Source organism: Tenrec ecaudatus, chromosome 8 (genome assembly GCF_050624435.1).
Source record: "Tenrec ecaudatus isolate mTenEca1 chromosome 8, mTenEca1.hap1, whole genome shotgun sequence".
In the NCBI taxonomy this organism is placed as follows: domain Eukaryota; kingdom Metazoa; phylum Chordata; class Mammalia; order Afrosoricida; family Tenrecidae; genus Tenrec; species Tenrec ecaudatus.
The window spans coordinates 161,995,204-162,009,898 of NC_134537.1; the positions used below are offsets into that span (position 1 = coordinate 161,995,204).

At 44.8% G+C, this 14,695-nt stretch overlaps 1 protein-coding gene across 1 annotated transcript in view; it reads left to right on the forward strand.

The window, feature by feature from the left end:
* The window catches only part of NOL10 (nucleolar protein 10), a 95,244-nt gene that overhangs the window by 2,962 nt on the left and 77,587 nt on the right, over positions 1-14,695 (forward strand). The window contains exons 3-8 of the mRNA XM_075557104.1: positions 1,833-1,931; positions 5,491-5,568; positions 7,647-7,684; positions 9,052-9,188; positions 11,120-11,185; positions 14,058-14,118. Coding sequence (XP_075413219.1) covers positions 1,833-1,931; positions 5,491-5,568; positions 7,647-7,684; positions 9,052-9,188; positions 11,120-11,185; positions 14,058-14,118 — 479 coding nt within the window. The remainder of the gene's footprint in view (positions 1-1,832; positions 1,932-5,490; positions 5,569-7,646; positions 7,685-9,051; positions 9,189-11,119; positions 11,186-14,057; positions 14,119-14,695) is intronic.

Consider the following 14,695-nt stretch of genomic DNA (forward strand, 5'->3'; position numbering starts at 1 on the left):
GCTCCCAGCTGCATCAGTAATCCCTGGGGATGACTTAGTTGAAAGAGTGGCCAGGCTCTGGCAGCCTGGTCTTAACCCAGCAAGCTGTGTAGGAAGGAACGTAAGAGGCCTTAGGGAGACTGTGCTTCCTAACCACTTCCTCGCTGCTCTGTTCTTTCCTGTTGAAGATCTTACTCTGTTAGTTGCACCCCCTTGTCCATTTGGGGGAGTTAAAGACTAATGAGCATTTCCTGAACGGTGGTTTTGCATTCAGGAATGGGAACACGAGCAATAGAAGGTCATGGCAGAAGATTGTCATTCTTTACGTTTGGGCACCAGGGAAAGATGGACCATCAGCTAGCTACCAGTATTTTTAACTTACGTGTCACTTATTGTAGTGGACACATTTCCATGGGATTTCCTCCATTACAACTTGTCACTGAGCAAGTTTTATTTAATGTATCCTCATGTACCTAAGTATTCGAGGGTTTCTGGATAGGAGGTCGATTCCCCAACGCAAGCATGTTGGAAAAGTGGCCTTTCTATAGCACTAAATATGGGAAACTAAAATTTGAACTTAAAGAAAAGTTGCTGGAGTACTAATGCTCACTGATTTGCATTTCGCCTGTCCCTCCCATTGCAGTGTTCTGGTGTGTAAACAAGCCCATTCATTTCTATTGTTTGGGGGTGGGGGGTAGGGAAGAGAGCATGAATTCATTTAATATTCTTCCATCCCAGTTTAAAACTATTTGCAAGATATGCAGTTTAGAACTGCATACTGAGTGGGCCAGATCTCGGAGATACTGCACGTTTGCTTCCAGAGCATGGCCCCAAAGTGACTGTTGCCCTGCAGTGAGTCACACGAACGTGGGGGAGTTCAGTGTGTGGAAACGTGACATCTAGGCTCTATCAAGGGGGCGAGGAGTTTTCGGAAAAGTCTGAAATACCTTGAGAATCCTCAAACTGACAGACAAGAAGCGAGCAAAGCTTTGGAAAGTGGTGTGGGCTGACTTGCTGGAGGCGGGCTGCACTGTGAAAAGCGCACCGTCTGCGAAGTGCCAGAGTGGAGGTGTGCGCGCGCGGGCTGCCAAGTGAGGGCGAGTGCCCGCAGGGTGGCAGGCAGTCTCTGCAGTGGGCCGTCCTGACAGCAGGCAAGACTCGACTTGTGGACACGCGCTTGTAAGCAGCCATTACTCTTGGAGGACCAGCTTAGTTTTTTACTTAGAGGGAGACCACGAGGCCTTTCTCCAGCCTACTAAGAACGTGGGGCTGCTAGTGGCAAAAGTCAGTTTGGGAATCGTTTCTTACAGAATTAAAACATTTTAGAGGCTGAAACAGTTAGCCCCGGTGCTGTCATGGTTATGCATTGGGCTGCCAACCGCAGGGGCAGCACCCACTCTCCAGGAGAAAGATGGTTGGTTACAGTCTCGGAAGCACACAGGAGCCATTCTACCCTGTCTTGTAGGGTCGCTGGGAGTCAGATGGCAATGATTTTTTTTAACTTAATTATTTGGGAGGGAAAAAATTATAAGATTTTTTCTTTTACATATTGAGGTGAAGTGATTTAATGTTTATTTAGCTCCATTATTCACGTCTTAAAACTGGATACTTTCTATTCTGTGGAAACCCCCCCCCCTTTAAACAGTGATAATAGTTTGGTTTTTTTTAAGTGACACTAAACTTAGGAAAATAACATGAGCCAAGGGCAAAACCTCTCTGTGTAATGGCTAAGTCTGTATTGGTGCCCTTTCCAAGCCTTAGAAACCTTGCCATTGCTTGTATCAGTGTAGCTGTAGTAACTGCAGTGCACACGGTGTGCATTAGGCTCACGCTTCATTTACATTTCTTTGTAGATGTGCGCAGGAGAATTGAACTGATACAGGACTTTGAAATGCCTACAGTTTGTACCACGATTAAGGTGTCAAAAGATGGACAGTATATTCTAGCAACTGGTAAGTCATGTTTGTGGTGTAATTTATATACATTTTATAGCAGGAAAAACTAGTGGGAAAATGTACACTTTTTGTTTCTTTAACATCTTGCAGAGCATTTCCAACCCGTGTTCCACAAGAAATGTTTTGCTATGCTTGCCTTTTCACAAATTTCTCTTTTCAGCTCTCTGTCTATTCATTTCATTTTGTGTTCTAGTGCATTTCAGAGCCAAATGTATTTATCAGTATACTGCTTTAAATATTTCAACTTAAAGATCACCAGTTAGAGTTCAATATTTATTTTTGGCATTTTTTTTCTAGTTAAAATTTGCTTATTATCAAATGCATTTATCTTATAAACTTGCTGTGGAATGAATATTGACTGATGCATACCCAAACCTCTCTCAAGATACAGAGCATGCCTTCCACCCCAGAGAGCCCTCATGTTGCTCACAGTCAGCCCCTGTTCCCACCCATACAGAAGCCTCCCCTTCTCCATTCGAAGCGTTGAAGAGCAGACATGTCCCTTGGAGGGCCCGGGTGTGTTTGACCCATCCCGTGGTCTTTTCATTCACCTCATTGGCATGTGAAAGCGGGACATGAAGAAGGACATCACAGAGGAAAGCGTGCCTTTGGACGATGCTGTGAGAGTGCTGTGGTTGCCAGAGGAGCAGGTCTTAAAGAAGGACAGCCAGAATGCTCCTTAGGGGCAGGGGTGGTGAGAGTGTGTCTCAGGTACTTTGGTCATGTTGTCAGGAGGGACAGTCCTGGAAAGGGACATAGGCTCCGTGTAGTAAGTACCAGGTCTAGACGGGATGGACTGACACGGTGTCGGCAACCGTGGGCTCACATGACCAGTGTGAGGGCTGCGCAGGATGTGGAGTCAGATCTGACTCAGCAGCACCTAACAACATTTTTTTCCCCAACACATTTGTTTTTTTGTGGTTGCCAACATGAAAACGTAATAAACAGACATTACAGAAATACACAACATGAATGTCCCCAAATTATATTTACAGAGAGAAAAGTCTATGTAATGTTAGTTCTTTTTCCTCTAACTCTTTAACATTCTTAATAGTTTCATGTGTGTGGCAGTTACATCATCTCCTGTCAGCTTGCGAAGGGGTGGGGTCTAGCCTGTCAGGTCCCAGCTTGATGGCCTCATCTGGGAGGCATAGTCGGAGGTAAATAGCTCACTGGAGGCCAGATACAGGCTCACTCCCTGCAGACACACTTTGCTTGTCGTCCTGTTGACAAGCTACATGGAACTACACAGATAGAGCCAGAGCCCTGGAGCTGGAGGAGCCACATGGAGACCCGCATCAGCGCTGAGATGCTTCTGCCACCACTGGAGCCATAAGACTTCCCACCCACTGGCCTGTGATCCTCCTGCATTCGGCATCACTGCATGTGTTGTGTGACTCTAAAGAAGAATTTATAGACTGATATAGGACATAGGGGCTAATGTCAGACTTAGGGACTTGATCTGGACTGGGCTGGGATGTTTTCTTAAAGTAAATTACTCTTTGATATAAAGCTCTTTCTTAGATGCGTATGAGTGTCTTGATTTGTTGCTCTAGTCAACTCACACTAGCACATTGTGCTTTGGAGATAGTTAGCATGGACTATTAGGTTCATAGGTAACAATTGCTATATGTAGTGTTCAGTGGCATTGGTTGTACTTTTCCCTGTGTGTCGCATTCCCATTGTTCGGTTGTGGTTGTGATTTCATTCTTGTAGCTTCCTTGTTGCCCGGCTCTTCTCCTTGGTCTAGGGAGAGCAGTGACTGGTTGCTCTCACTGGAGGAGCCACTGTGGCTGCTGTCGATAGATGGCCACAGAAGTGGCTTGAGTTCCAAGTGCGTTCCTCTAGTCGCCACCAGTCCCTCAAGTCTGACCTTTTTTAGAAATGTGCGCTTTGTACGTTTCCCTCAGTGTGGTCAGGGCTTGCTGCCTTCTTCGAGTCTGTGGCTCTTAGTTCTCTTTCGCGCTGATTGCATCGAGACCAGTCGTTGTAGCTTAGATGGCTGCTCAGAAACCTGGAAGGCCAGATGCTAGGTCTCCAAAATACTAGGATTATTATTTATTTTTATGAAAGTCAGATAATATATGCACTATTTTTGCCGAGTTCAGTCATTCACTCATTCTTTGCTCTCTATTTTCTCTTACTTGGTAATACATTTTGAGAGCTTTCCATGTTAGTAGTGAGTCTGCCTCGTCTTCTCTCTGAGCCATGATGGGCCCCAATGTATGGGCTTACCATTGTCTAATCAGATCCCTGTCAGTGGATAGTTTATGCTTCCACTTGTGGGCCTTGTGTAATAATGCTTCAGCGAATAGTCGTCTTGTCTTTGGCCCTTCGCTTTTTAAAAGCAGGTACTCATGTATACCTGGGACCAGGATGTTGTAATTAATCTTGCTGTTCTTTAGTACGGCTCTTTTCCGGTGTTACAGTTAATCCATTAATGTTGCCATTCTTGCTCCTGTCATACCTGCTGCCTTCATAGAAAATGCCTCATAAATGAGCCAAATGATCTTTGTGGGGTTTGCCTTTATAAGCTCGCTAGTAATTTCACTCGCTGCTGCAGTTAGGGAAACATTTTTAGTTTCTCTGCAGCCCAGGTAGCTCACTAAAAGAGTCTCCTAAGTGATAAAAAGCAAACCCAAACCAAAACAAAAGGTTTTTTTGACATATATTCATATACTGTAAATCCAATGGTGTGAATACATTAAAACGAGTTGTGTGGTCATCACTGCCATCAGTTTTAGAACATTTACTTCATTCTTGTACCCATTATTAGCTCTGTGTTACTTCCCGACCTCTCCCCTGCTATACTCCTGCTGTCTCTGTACATTTACCCAGCCTGTATTTCACAGAAAGAAAAGCATACTGGAACAAAATGCAAACAAAAAACAACAATAGCAAAACAGAGTTAGACCTCAGTTGAAAAGCAGAACATAATGGAAAACCACAACAAATTTAAAATATGTCAAAAGGGAGAACAGTGACGCAGTGCTAAAGTGTCAGCGACACGCGCACCAGTCCACTTGCCCAGCCAGCGCACTCTGTCGGACCTCAAGGCAGGCCACAGCCCCGCTCAGCACTCAGGGCATCTCCGAGCCTTCATCTACACGGGGATGTGCAAATGGATTATGGGCTTCATGTCTTTGGAACTTCTGCTTTGGGGGGTTTGGGGGCCAAACTTATGTAAATTAAATTATAGCGTCAAGATGCATAAACATTTTGTTAATATTGCCAGATTGTTCTCCAAAATAAGCCACCAACAATGTATGAGAATACTTATTTTTCCTTACTCTCGCCACGCCAGATACTAAGCATCTATTTAACGGTGCCAGTCAGCTAGGCAGTCTCCCCTCTCTGGGCAGCTTACTCGTGTGTAGCATTTCCCTGTCTGTGGTCTCCTTGTTGGCGGCGGGGCTCACTTTCTCCATGGTGTGCTTGGGCGGCATTGCTCTTGCTGGGCTGTGTCACTGTCACGCTCACATAGCTCTGGAGAATGGACACATGCTGTGGAAAGGCTGTTCTTGACCTCTCACATCCCCTTTTTATTTTTTAACAGGAACATACAAGCCTCGGGTTCGATGTTATGACACCTATCAATTATCCTTGAAGTTCGAAAGGTGTTTAGATTCAGAAGGTGAGTAAAAGGTGCAATTTGAATTCATGGAAATCACTTTTGTAGAGAAACTGTGGTGACCGTGATGTGCTTGGATGGGCAGTCGAGTGACATTAAATACCTTCATCATGTTCAGCCGGCAGGAGTGCCTTACTTGGCTGCTTCTGGGAATGGCGTGGATATAACACCACATATCCACAAGCTAGTGGCTCTGAGAAATGTCTCTCTTGGTTCACAGCTCTGTGGGCCATACTTCGATGCAGGCCCTGTGCTTACCGTGGGGTGGGCGCCTGGGGTGGGCGCTGAGTTCAGGTTTTGGCTGAGCTTGGTTCCTCGTGGTCTTGGGTCTGAGGACTTTGTTTCCTTGCTGGCTGTCAGTGGGTGGTCCCTCTCTGCTTCTTAGAGGCTTCCTCCATCCTTGTTACCACGCTCCCTGTGTCTTTAAGCCAGCAACTAACTAAACAGCTGTTGGGGTCATCTGCCTGAAAGTTCCCTGGTTTCTCCTTTGCCAGCTAGCCCTTCAAAACCTTGCTTTAAAGGGCTCACATGATTAAATAACCTGATAACTTCCCTGTTTTTTAATCATTTTGGGGGGGGGGCTTGTACAACTCATCACAATCTATACATACACCCATTGTGTCAAGCACATTTGTACATTTGTTGCTATCATCATTCTCAAAACATTTGCTTTTTGCTTGAGCCCTTGTTATTACCTCCTCTTTTTCCCCCCTCCTTCTATCATATCTTACACCATCCCACGTCTCCCTTCACCCACTTTTCTTTTGTCCACCCCCCAGGGCGGAGGCTATATGTAGACCCTTGTAATTAGTTCCCCCTTTCTACCCCACCTATACACACCCCCACGTCCCCGCCCTCTCGGTATCACCACTCTCAGCACTGGTCTGAAGGGATCATCTGTCCTGGAATCCTTGTGTTTCCAGTTCCTGTCTGTACCAATGTACATTCTCTGGTCTAGCCAGATTTGTAAGGTAGAATTGGGGTCATGATAGTGCGGGAAGGGGGGAAGAAGCACTTAAGAACTAGAGGAAAGTTGTATGTTTCATCATTGCTACACTGTACCCTGACTGGCTCATCTCCTCCCCTCGACCCTTCTGTAAGAGGGTGTCCAGATAACCTCCCTTTTGTCGTGATATGATGTAATTAGGTAAGTAACATCCATGATATCCAAAAGTTTACCCACATTGGAAGAGGAGGTCATTGCATGATGGCGAAGGTCACTGAGGATTATCCTTAGAACTTGTCTGAACCTTGGTAGCAGGCAAAAATGGGAATTTCATGTATTTTTATCAGTTGGGCTGTGGATAGGATTAAGAAAAAGTAATTTAGTAGAATATAAGTTTAATAAACAATATAAACTCACTTGTACCTTTGGGTTTTTGAGAATAATAGAAATCCTGTGGCCAACTGTCTTAATGGAGAAAAAACAACCCAAAGCCAAACTCAATGCTATTGAGTTAATTTTAACCCCCCGTGACCTGGTAGGACAGGGCAGAACTATCCCTGGGTTTCTGAGACTGTAACTCTTTGAAGAACTAGAAAATCTCGTCCTTGGCCCACGGAGTGCCTGGTGTTTCAAACTGTTGACCTGGTAGGTAGCAGCCCAACTCGTAATCACTGTGCCCCAGGGCGCCTTTGCCAACTGCTTTAGCTCTTTGTTTTTTTTAGCAGGTGTGCTACTATTGGGTAAAAGTTACTCATCTTTGTTTCAAATTACAATTGTAAGCATTTTTTTAATGTGGGAAAACTTAAAAAATATTTTATTTCAAACATCTTCAGGAAAACAGAAGAATTTAAGACTCATTAAATTTGGGACTCTAACTTAATTGTAATTGGCTTTCATTTTGCCGAGAATCTAGTTGCCCCGTATTGAGAAATAGCAAAGCCTTTAATTTTCTATTTGGTGTTTTGGAAGCATTATAGGATGGAAATTTTCTTTTGTTTTATGGGTGGGTATCTGCAAAAGAGAAAACAGTAGTACTTACATATAATGTCTGTGTTAACTTAGAATCCTTAGTATTGAGTTGTTTGCATTTTTGTTACTTTTTTTTGGTAATTGTCTGTTTCCTAATGTTTTTCAGTTGTCACCTTTGAAATTTTATCCGATGACTATTCCAAGGTATGTGTGGTATCAGTATTTCTACCTGCAGTGGTCAAGAAGCACACGAGTGGGATTTTGTTTTTGCGATGCACCTCTTTATAATGCTCCCGTTAGTAAAGATGACTGTGTAATATAAGAAGTATTTTCGATGATCACATTTGTGATACTTAGTATCCTTTAAAACAACAGTGCGCAATATTCCTTGGACAATCTAAGACTAAGGTATTTGAAAGCTCATTTATGTAAGAGTTGGAGTACAGGTAGCCTTAAAACTGTCCTGGGCTCCAGGTGTGGAGCTCTGAGTCCCGCATCAGAAGTCGGTGCATTCGCCAGGCTGCTTTCAGATTCTAGTTCGAACGTGGACAGTGAACGTGGTGAGGCTGACTGTGTCACCGTGTCAGCTGTACGTGACGGAGCCATGTTCTGGAAGGGCTCAGTCGATTTCTCATTTCCTTCTTGGCACTGTTAGTCCAGATTTCAACTCTTAAGGTTAATTTGAAAGATCGTCCTGAGCGTTCTTTATTCAATTTTAGGTTGAAGTTTTTAGTTTTGTTCAGCGCCATGCTAGAGCTAAATGGACTTTGCTGGCCGGCTCAGTAAGTGTTGCTGTGACTGTCTGCTAGCTGCAGTTCTGGAGCAGTGGGGACATGCGCGTGGTCTCTTTTGGTGCATGGCAGCCACGTTCCTTGTGCTTTTACATTGGATTTTCTTAAATACTGATAAATTCACACTTAAATACTAGCTACAGATTTTCATATTATTTGCTGCTAGTACATTAAGTTTTATACCAGGAGCTTGTGGGATAATTACAGGGTTGCTTAAATAGGCATCCCCGTGAGACGAGAAAGGACGCGGGTCCTTTCTGTGTGGAGCTCTCCGTGGTAACCCAGGAGGCCTGAGGTGCTGCGGGGTGGGGGGAGGGGGGGATGCTCCAGGCTCCGCCCCACGACCGGATTGAAACCCAGCAGCCACTCCTGTGGGCAAAGCTGCTGGTCTGTTCCCGGAAAGGTGTCTAGTAGCCTTGGAAACCTGCGATTGGGTTGCTGTGAGCCAGGCTGGAGGCTGGGGCAGTGGATTTGGCTTGGACTGGGAGCCAGACAAAGGAAGGACAGTCACGCTTTCAGTCAGAAATTCAGGCTTGCAGAGAAACCAGTGGAAAGACAGTGTCTGTACAGGGCCCCAAAGCGTTGGTAGCAAGTGGGATGAAAAAGTGATGGGGTTTTCTCAGGAGCTTTTGGGAGCCCTTTAGTACGTAGGTGCTGGCGAGAGAGAGGAGGGGTGAAGAGCTTGAATTTTCCTTTGTCTTTGTCCAGCTTTCATGGTAATAATGGAATAACAGCTCCCCTAGAAATCTTCGCAAACTAATTTCCTTGTTTCATTTTCAGATTGTTTTCCTACACAATGACAGATACATTGAATTTCACTCACAACAAGGTTTTTACTACAAAACCCGGATACCAAAGTTTGGGAGAGACTTCTCATACCATTACCCGTCCTGCGACTTGTACTTTGTGGGTGCAAGGTATTGCATTTCATCAGGCTTTGTTTCCATCTTTCCATCCCTCCCCAGATAGTTTTTGTTTCTAAAATTTGTTTTACTCTTTATCTATTTAAATAACTTGCTTTTAAAATATTTAAAGTAACATATGGTTATTGTTTAAAAAAAAAGAGAGACAACAAAAAATCATACCTTAGAAATCAGGGATAAGCCACCAAAAAAAAAAAAGCCCTCTTAAACACTAAAGACGTTTTTTCTAATTTAAAAAATGTCTGGGGTAATTATATTCCTCAGCCCTTAGCCAAGGACATCCTGGTGGGAAATAGACAAGCCTGTGTAACACAGCCCAGCTGTCCTTTGTGTGAGATCTAGAGATGTTCTCTCTTGCTTTCCCAGCTTTCTGTTTATTTCCAAATGCAAGTAGCTCCTGATTTAAGTGTGTCTCAGCCCCAGCGATGAGATTATATCTGGACCAGTTTGTGATTAAGGCTCTCTGTATTTATGAGCTCTGATTTAAAAAAGGAGAATAAGGGAAGGCGTCTGAAAAAGAATAATAAGGTATGGTCTGTCTGCAGCTTGCTTAGAGTCTGATTCTGAGGTGACTGCTCATTTAGGATTGGGCCCTTTCCTTTGATTACCCCAAGCCTGGGGAAGGGCGTAGGTAATCAGGAGGAGGTGATTCTGCTGGGGAAGCCATTTTCATTGCCTTTATGGCATGGTATTTGAAAACTTTATTCCTAAATGCTTGCCTTTCTTACGACTCAAGGCTCATGTGCGTGTTTTAGAAAATTAGGAAAACATTAAAAAGCATCATGGAGAAAAACATCACTCATTATTACCATCTAGAGAAAGACTTGAGTAATAATACCCGTCTTAGCATTTTACTGTATTTGCTTCATAATTTCCCGTGTGCACATTCTTCGTTCTACGTATACATGGGGGCTCTTTGCTCCTATGTTCATTCTCCATATTACTTGTGAGTAATTGTCTGCTTCATGACTTCATGCTTCCTGGCTGGGCACTTTTATGTATGAACAAATTCACAAGTGATGAATTCTCTTGGCGAGGGAAGTTTGGCCTATGTGGTGATAATTTATTTTGTAAGAATCAATCCAAACTAGTTCCAAGGAGTTGGAGGGGGGGAAAGTCCTGAGAGTCCATCACTTGCAAGATGGGCGTCTGCTCCATCCCCGCGCCCCTCGCCTATCCCTGCAGTTTCCCCCTCATTTCCCTGGGTTCTTGAATCGCTGCAGTGTCCCACAGAACTCCCCTGGCGGTGAGTGCAGCGCCGTCCAAAGTCAGATGGCGCGGACCAGCTGCTGGAGCCAGAGCTCCCAGTGTACTCCTGGCGCACGCCAGTGATGAGCTCACCCTGCCTTGGTGCTCTCACTGCGGACGCAGCAAAACGGTCTTGCAGGGAACCTGGGTCGCAGTTACGCACAGGCGAATGCTGTCAGTACCTCCCCACCTTCTCACCAGACTTCTGCAGGGAAAGGTCATTTGGGGGGATGAGATTTCGCCCAAGTGTAATAACCTGGGCTCTGCTCCATATTTGTGCATGTGTGACCTGGTGCCTCTGGCAAGATGTGTCCAGGAGGATGACCTCCTGTTAACCTGCCAGGCTTATTCAGTAGTTTGCTCTCCTCTCAGCTGTGGCTTAGAATTCAGTTCCTTACATCCATTTTCAGTATCTAAGAGCACCATTAAGCAGTGTGGCCCAGCTCATACCCTCACTAAGGCCGGGACTCAGCCTCATCCCGTGCTTGTTAGGAAGATTGCACCTCACATCAGGGGTCAGGCTGGAAGGGCCATACGCCTTGAGCATAACTCAGGGTGTATATTTGTGTCAGTTTTTCAGAGGAAATGATGCTTTATGAATGAATTGGTTTTTTACTGAGAGAAATGTCTATTGTATGTAGTTTACCATATTTTAAACTTGCTTTATTATTTTGTAGCTCTGAAGTTTATAGATTAAATCTAGAGCAAGGACGGTACCTGAATCCTCTACAAACTGATGCTGCGTGAGTATTTTTAATAATATTGGTAGCTTTTGACCAGGAGATGGAGCTAGATCTCAACTTGTTATAAAACAGTAAACACAGAAATAGTGTGATGTATACTTTCCCTTAAAACAGCAGCAATGAAATTCATTGAAAGACTTGGTCATTTCTTAGACATTTTAATTTAGGAAGTTTTAAGAAGTGTATGCAAAACTTTAAAACTTAAAAAAAAATCCAACGCACATGACTTTTGCTTACTTGTGCTGACTCCCACGGCTACGAGATTAAGTCCTCTCGTTGGTGGCATCCGGAGGCGTTGTAGAGTCCGTAGGTTAGAACCCCTCTCCGAGTGGCTTTCTGCACCAGCCCCCATTCTGGGAAAAGCTGGTATACCACCAAAGTCCCCTTAGGGAATGGGTATTATTGTAGCAAAGACGGCTACATTCCCCCACGTCTTTTCTGATGTAGCCAGTTACAGCCTTCTGCTTACCATAGGTTGTTTTTCATTCACGTGTGAAGTTGAATGTTAGCCAGTTGGACTGAACATTTTGAACCTCCAGTGAACTTGAAATTGCCATTCCTGGCTTTGCTGTGCTTTCTGCTGTGGCGAAATCCTGAATGTACCGAGTGCCACTTTTTGTGTTCCTTTCTTTGCTAGCAGCCCTTGAGGGTTTGTTCAGGCTTTTCTTTCCTTGTGTTGCTTTGTGTAAAGGATGCTTCTCTAGGAATCAGTGTCTCGCTGCACCAGCTCCACGATTGTAGTGGTGAAACAACCATAGACAGGCATGATTGGTCTTTGTCCGTTTACGTGTGTCAACTTAATTTTTAAAATACGTGGGCTTACGCGGTCCTCGTGCCTGAATAAATCACCAAAGCACGTCAGGGTAAACCAGCGGCTCTTTGCTACTTAATAGTTTTATGTTTTAAAAAGCGTCCAATTTAACTTTTGAAAAAATTTTTACATTGGATTGGAATGCTGTTTTCTTTTTGTTGTTGTTGTTTAAAGTAAAGTATCGTCACAGTACATTGATGACTAACGAAACGTGAGCTGTTATTTCACTACATGGTCATCTGTGTCTGGTAACCGTGCCTGCTTGGTGCTGAGCATTTAGCAGTTTCGAAACTTCATCCCCACAGCAGTCCAGTGAAGAAGAGGCGGTGACCACTTTGCAGACGAGCAATCAACTGAGAACACTCTGCCCTGCTCAAACGTATAAGTCTTACGATCCTCCTCCATGTTCTTTCAAGAATACTACCTTTCCTCGGAAGCAAATGTAACGAGGATTCATTCTTGTTACGAGTTTTCCAGAAGGAAAACTATATTTGTTCTGTCAAGTAGCAAGTTCTGGTGCCTCTTTGGGGACCAGAGATTCTGGGGGTGACTGTGAGCCATGCGCTTGACAACACCAAGGCAGTCTTGTGGGCGTTAGAGATGGGCTAGAAAAGCTATGGTTATGTGATCTCAAAATCCATTGATAGCTCTCTGGTTTATACATGTCTCTGGTTCATTTTATTTTTGTTGACGTTTGGAGTTTATTGAAATGGATTGGGGATCATCACCCCAGGCAATTTCCATTCTGATCTTCTGGTGCTGTTTTAAATTTTCTTTTTCTTCGTGCTACCATTCTTGCTGCTAACTGCTTCCTCAGCTCCACTGCTGGCTGGCTCCTCCTTAGAAGAGAGCTGCCACTCTCGCTTTAGGTCACTCCTGTGCGCTGCCCTTTCTGGGTCACTAGCCCGTTCCTGGGTGGGAGAGATTGAGGCTTACTCCTCTTGAAGACGCCTGTCCTTTGCGATCCCTGCTAAGCAACTCTTCCTTAGGCTTGGGGCGCGCAGAGCTCTATGGCTACCCCATAGAGGAACATAGAGGAGACCTCAGCCTTTTCTTCTCTTGGGGCCTTTCTCCTGCCTCCTGCCCACTGACCGCACATCTGGTTCACTGTGGAGCAGGCGTCCTCAAACTATAGTGTTTTTTAAAAAAACTATAGTCCAGCCCTCCAACGGCTCTGAGGAACAGTGAATTGGCCCCCTGTTTAAAAAGTTTGAGGACCCCTGCTGTAGAGCATCATTTTTTATTGGGAACCTTATAAATCATTCCTATGGGACATATGGGAATCCTATTAATAATATCATTAATTTAACCAATGGTATAGAATTTAAAATTGTGTGGAGAAAAGCAAAGCATTTATGTACAGGACAGCTTTTTAGTCTGAAATACATAGATTGTTGATTTGTACAGATTTATCGACTTCAGTGACTGGGCACTATTACACAAATGCTGATGGTTGGAGATGGGACAGAACTTTCAAGAACACTCATTCACAGATGCAGAACTGTGCTTGCTGGACTAAGCCGTCGTAGGAAAGCACAGAAAGTACGGAAATACATGGTGGTCTTGAGTTGTCCTTTAGTGAACGCCCTTGAAGCCGAGGTTTGACCTCCAAGTCTGTAACCTTGGGAGAGTAATCAACTGCATCTTCTCACACTAGGGCATTTCAGGCGTAAGTCCAATCCCTACAGTCTGCTGCAGGGGTGTGGAAGGTAAAGTCCAGTTCACTTAGTGGGGTTTCCAAATCAGTTCTTGTGGTGTGGCCTATGAAGGATGCTTTACACCTAAAAGGACAGAGTCTAAAGTCCTGGTCGTCAACAGCACACTGCTTGGACCACCAGGGCTGAATAGAAACACTAGGTCGAAATGGCCCAATTAGAGACATAACACCAGGCATCTTCTCTGGTTGGGAAGCACGTGGCCTTTACATTTTCAAGTTGCCTGTGAGCATCTATATATTTGTCCCATAGAATTTGAACTGGCTGTTGTTTAGAAAACTGATTGACTTTCTTTCTCCTTAACAAATACTAATGACTGCTTCTCCTCGTTGCTGTCATGTTTTAGGGAGAATAACGTTTGCGACGTAAATGCTGTGCATGGCTTGTTCGCCGCTGGGACAGTGGAGGTAAGCGTACGTGGAGTGTAGTTTTGAAGCATTTGTTTTGCATTGAGAGACGAGTGGAGTGTTTGCGTTGTCCTTGCTGCAGGGCACTGCTGACGCAGTCCCCACTGGTGTGCTGTCAGTCCAGCGGCCTGCGGCCTTTCACGCAGCGGCACAGCTGTTCCCACTGGCGTGAACTCTGCCCTTGCTCATTGAAAAGGGCATATATTTACATCGATCGGTGGCCACAGGGTTGCCATCCGTGCTGCCTCTCCAGCTGGCACTCTGGATTTAATGGGAGGAAATGGGCCGTGGGGTTCTAGCACTCAGCTCCTGCTAGCCAAACGCAACGCTGTTGAGCCAAATCCGACTCTTAGCAGCCCCATGTAGGGTTCCCGAGGCCTGGTGTTTCTGCTGGTGGGTGGTTAGTTTGGGGCCTGAATGAGTTACTCTGGCTGAGGGAATTGTGTTTATCTCACCAACTTTATATAGGTAATGGTGAGAATTATGGGGAACCAGCCTATGGTAAAACACGATTACCTGCTCCTCGCCTATCGGCACTGGCAGGCTCCACAGACCAGACCACGGAGCAGCTGCCCCT